The sequence below is a fragment of the Gavialis gangeticus genome, unplaced genomic scaffold (assembly GCF_001723915.1).
Source record: "Gavialis gangeticus isolate Ggan-Ray unplaced genomic scaffold, GavGan_comp1, whole genome shotgun sequence".
In the NCBI taxonomy this organism is placed as follows: domain Eukaryota; kingdom Metazoa; phylum Chordata; order Crocodylia; family Gavialidae; genus Gavialis; species Gavialis gangeticus.
This window is the reverse complement of record NW_017729027.1, coordinates 37,382,413-37,387,040: the sequence shown is the minus strand read 5'-3', so window position 1 is coordinate 37,387,040 and position 4,628 is coordinate 37,382,413. Positions and strand designations below refer to the sequence as shown.

Here is a 4,628-nt window from a genome sequence, read left to right as displayed (position 1 = left end):
AGATGTGCTCCTGGATAATTTTCTCAAAGAGCTTCCCCTTTCTTACTTTCTCTAGTAATGCTCATCAGCTCCTTTTCTGAATTAGACCTCTGGTCTGGAACTCCGCTACTATCCTTCTCAGTCTTTTGCACCTCTTACAATGCAACTCTTCATGGTGTTCCTTGCTTTTTTCAGGCCCAGTCCCTGTCTTAAAGAGGCTAGACTCAGCCAAAGTCATGACATGGCTACTAGGGGTGTGTAAAATGGGTTGTATTAGATTTGGATCACTATTCCTGATTCAATTCATCCAAATCCGAAGATCTGATGCTGCTTGAGAGAATTAGCAATTCAGCCATAGACACAGCTTTAAATGTTTTTTCTATATACCTCAAGGTACCAGGCATGTCTCGTGAACAATGTGATGCTGGGGTGGATGGAGTGTCCCACAGAAGTGTGGGGGCGCCCCCTGCGTGCTTGGCAGCAAACCTGGACGTGGACTAGAAGTACTCTAAGTCCACTTCCAGGTCCGCCGCCAAGCACACAGGGGGGCCCCCCACGCCCCTCCAGCTCATTAATCAGCCGCAGGGGGACCCCAGGTGCCCCCCCAGACCCAGGAGGCACCAGTCATCGAGCCAGGGTGGGGGGTGCCCTGCGTGCTCCCTGGTGGACCCAGAAGTGGACCAGAGTGCTTCTGGTCCACTTCTGGGTCTGCTGCCAAGCATGCTGTGGACCCCACCCCCCTACGCACTCTTGTAGGAAGCCTTAGCTGCCACACCATCACAGCATTCACAAGCCACCTGGTAATTCATAGACATTAGGGCTGGAAGGGATCTCAGAGGATCATCGAGTCCAGCCCCTTGCCCCAGGGGCAGGGCAGGGTAGCTTGAGATATGTAGAAAAAACATTTAAAGCTGTGTCTATCTCCAGATCACTGCATCTTTCCGAATTGATTCGGAGGGTTCTGATTCAATTCAGAGAGATTAAAGGGTCCTCTGATTTGATTCGGATTTGGCCACCGAATCGGGCCAAGGCTCCAGTGAATCAAATCAGGGACAGAAGCTTCGTACAGCCCTAATGGCCACATCCAATGGCCCCATCCTTTTTAAAATGACCCAACAGTGTTTCAATTGAAGACGCCTGGCATCCACACTTAAAATTTCAAAGCCAGAATGATGCTCTTGTCATCTAAGAATAGTTTCTGCTCCCATTAATGTCTTACAAAAGTGGTCTGAAATAAAGGGAACAGGATCAGCCCAATAACTGAACGTCTGCAAATAAACCTATTCAACAGCTACAATTCACACTATACAGCAGTCAAGAGGAGTTGCACACTAATGCAAATGAAGATAAAGGAACAGTCAACAATTGTTAAAAGATGACTTTCATTCTTATGTGGACTAAGGACCTACTGTCCCAACTTTAATTCTTCCCAACAGTTAAGAAGTTGAATTCAATTGGAAAATAGTATTTTAGAAGCAAGGGAACAACCAGTTATTTCTAGTGTTAAAGATTCTTTACAATACTTTTGAATGCTCACCCATACTACCTAAACTTTTCTAAGGCAGCAGTAGCTTGTAGCAAACTGTGAACATGTACATGATGCAACTAGTCTAAATGGGGTCAGTAACAGTTCTTACACATGAAAGTTTTTATGAGATCAGAATTTTGTTGGCAGAATATTACTGATTTACCTAAAATTTGGCAGTTTGGTACAATATAAACATGGACACTAAGTGTTATATGAGTATACATGTGCATCTTCTCCAGTGGAATTAAGAACTGGATTTAAGAACTTCCCCAGTGGATTTATTTAAATGAACTCTACTAATCACTACTGGGAATTTTTACAAATAATAAAATAATTTAGGTGTAACATTAACATTGAAAAGTAACTTGCATTGTATAGACAGTAGTCAAGATAAGAGTTTACCGATATTTGAACTTTTCACTATCATTTAGTCTACACATGAAATTTCCTACCAAAACAAAGAACTCACATTTACTATGTAAATTTAAGGTTGTTTCCCAAGTCACAAGAAGGAATCTAAGCAAATCTTAAAAATATAAGCATATATTTAGCAGTGGTAATGGGACAAGCAGAACATAAATGGGGAGAAGTTTGTACAATTTGTTAGCAGCTGGACTGCCTTGATTAAGTTCAAAGGCTTTTACCACTTATAAAATGTATAATATATATACTGTAGTATACTGAATGGTTTCCTATGAAAGGAATGTATTTTAAGAGAAGAAACTCTTAACAAGTTTTTAAAGAGAAATTTTCTTTGTAAATTTGTAGACTGTGACATTAGAGACAGAAAAGCAGACTTGTTAGTAGGTTAAGAAGCCATATGCTTATCATGTTACAAAACAGAATCGAAAAAGATAAACTACACGACAGGATTTTATCTATGCTTGGTATAATGACAGAAAAAAAAATCTACCCTTGTTCAGCTGTTTGTCATGACTTCTGTATTGATACTGCAAGTATGGTTAGTGACTATTTAAACTAACCAGTACCAGCCAATACATACTAATGGAACTGCGTCATATTTACACATTTAGAATATTCAACTAACATGAAGCTTAGAAAAGGGTAAGAATACCCTAAAGGTAAGGGCATTAAGAAAAAGATAGTCTCCATACTATTTATGAAGCAAATGTCAAAATAGAATAATAGTTTTGACTTTAACTGGGGTGAGGTGGGGTTAGGGTATAACATAGTAAATTACTTATCTTTAGAACAAAAGCAAAATTTATTACACTGTACATTAAATCTACGTGTTTCAGTTTCTGACTAAATCCTGATATACCTTACCACAGAGCTCTGTGTTTACACTTTAATCTGAAAAATATAATTCTGATTAAAGAGACAGCAACATTGCATTGTGGAACTTGAAATCTTAACTTTGTTAAATATAACCTTTGAAGGATTTTTCTGGCATTTCTTTTCTATTTTAAATATGAAATGTTTTGGTTTCTGGTGACATGTTTGTTTAAGGCACGGCTAAATGCTAGATGCAAAAATATCTGATTTTCAAACTTGCCTGAGATTTGGTTTTGTTGCTGTGTTCTTAGAGCAAATCAGCAACAACAGTTTAATAAGGGATCTCTTTAGGATAAATAAGCAGGAACTACTGAAGAGGTTTACCTAACTTGAATTTCTTGATCTGTTAATCGGCTTTCCCTTTTTCATTCTGTGTTGAGGGAGAGATACAAATTCCAAACGTATTTTGCTATTGCACATGCAGAGATTAATACAATGAATGCAATGAAAGTACTAGCATGGACTGTAATAATAATGGTTATTTTCTTTGGATAACTGACACTGAAGAACTGTTGCAACATTTCTGCAGAAGGCAGGGCAGGGTGTGGCACCTTAAACAAACTCATTTAGAAATACATCAGTTCTTGCTAGCAACATCCTAATTTGTCAGATGAATAGCACCTGTTGCCTACTAAAGCTGATGCATTTTTGAATAAGTTGATCTCTAAGTTACTATTTTGCATGGTGCCTAACATTTCTGCAGTTATTTTACCAAGCCTAAGAAAACAATATGCATAACAGACAGGTTTGTGTTATAAGCAGGAATTAACCAGACTACTGCAAAAGTAAAAAAAAAAATCTTCTTGCCTACCTCATAAAACATATAAAGAGACAGCAGCGTAAGTCCAAGGTTATAGACCACTAGAATGCCCCTGCATGAGAATGGCTGTTTATTCTGCATGTACTTTGGTCCCAGCCACACAATTACCAAGTACAAGACAGAGAAGATAAAAGTAGGTGCATAGTTATCCAGAAGAAACCATCCTTTCACTCTGGGATCTGAAACAGAATGAAAAACACAAAAAATTAGGATTTAGTGGAAATATTTCAAACAGAAAAAATGTTTGCCTCATAAATGTCTAGTAAAATGATAGCCTAATATGAATCAATGTGATTAGAACATACCGAAGTAATAAGGGTGAACAAGCTTTACATATGCAAACTTGTTTCATTATGAAACTTACATGCGCAGCAAGGCAAGGCATACTATCCCTAAGCAAAGTACACATAACCTTTTTAGTAGTGCAAATATTCCTTTTTTAAGCTATCTATTGCAGAATAAAGTAATACTATTAAAATTAATAATCTTTGGCATGTACAGTGAAAGAAGATTCTGAGTAAAAATATGTCGTTTCCCAAACTTGTTATCATCTTCCTGAAAGCCACTGTAATATCAGTGCAAACCTCTTTTCAAAATGTATCTTCTCATTGTACTGGCATATTAAGTTGGTACTTGTTTAATCCATGCTTGTCCTGAACAGTCAGAGAAAATGAGAATGAGCTGGATTCCTTCTTGCACATGAAGGGCAGTGAATGGCTTCATATATTCCAGTACCATTAGCACCAATACTGATCTTGAGGCACAGGGTCTGTACAAGTGTTCCTCATCCTAATTTTGTCTTTGAACCTTTTTAAAAATCAGCAATAAATCACAACAATGTAATCGCCCAGTGTGACTGGCCAATTCACAAGGAGTTGCAAGGTTGGCAAACAATATCTACTTTTAACAAGTTAAAACTGAGAAAATTTGGTGTGGAAATACCAGAGAACAAATGACCTTTTATAAATGAACATGGGCTGGCAGTGTGGGAATGCAGTCAGGAAG

General features: G+C 38.1%; 1 protein-coding gene across 1 annotated transcript in view; it reads right to left on the bottom strand.

The window, feature by feature from the left end:
• ELOVL5 (ELOVL fatty acid elongase 5) overlaps window positions 1-4,628 on the bottom strand; it is a 77,001-nt gene that overhangs the window by 20,989 nt on the left and 51,384 nt on the right. The window contains exon 3 of the mRNA XM_019520573.1: window positions 3,615-3,802. Coding sequence (XP_019376118.1) covers window positions 3,615-3,802 — 188 coding nt within the window. The remainder of the gene's footprint in view (window positions 1-3,614; window positions 3,803-4,628) is intronic.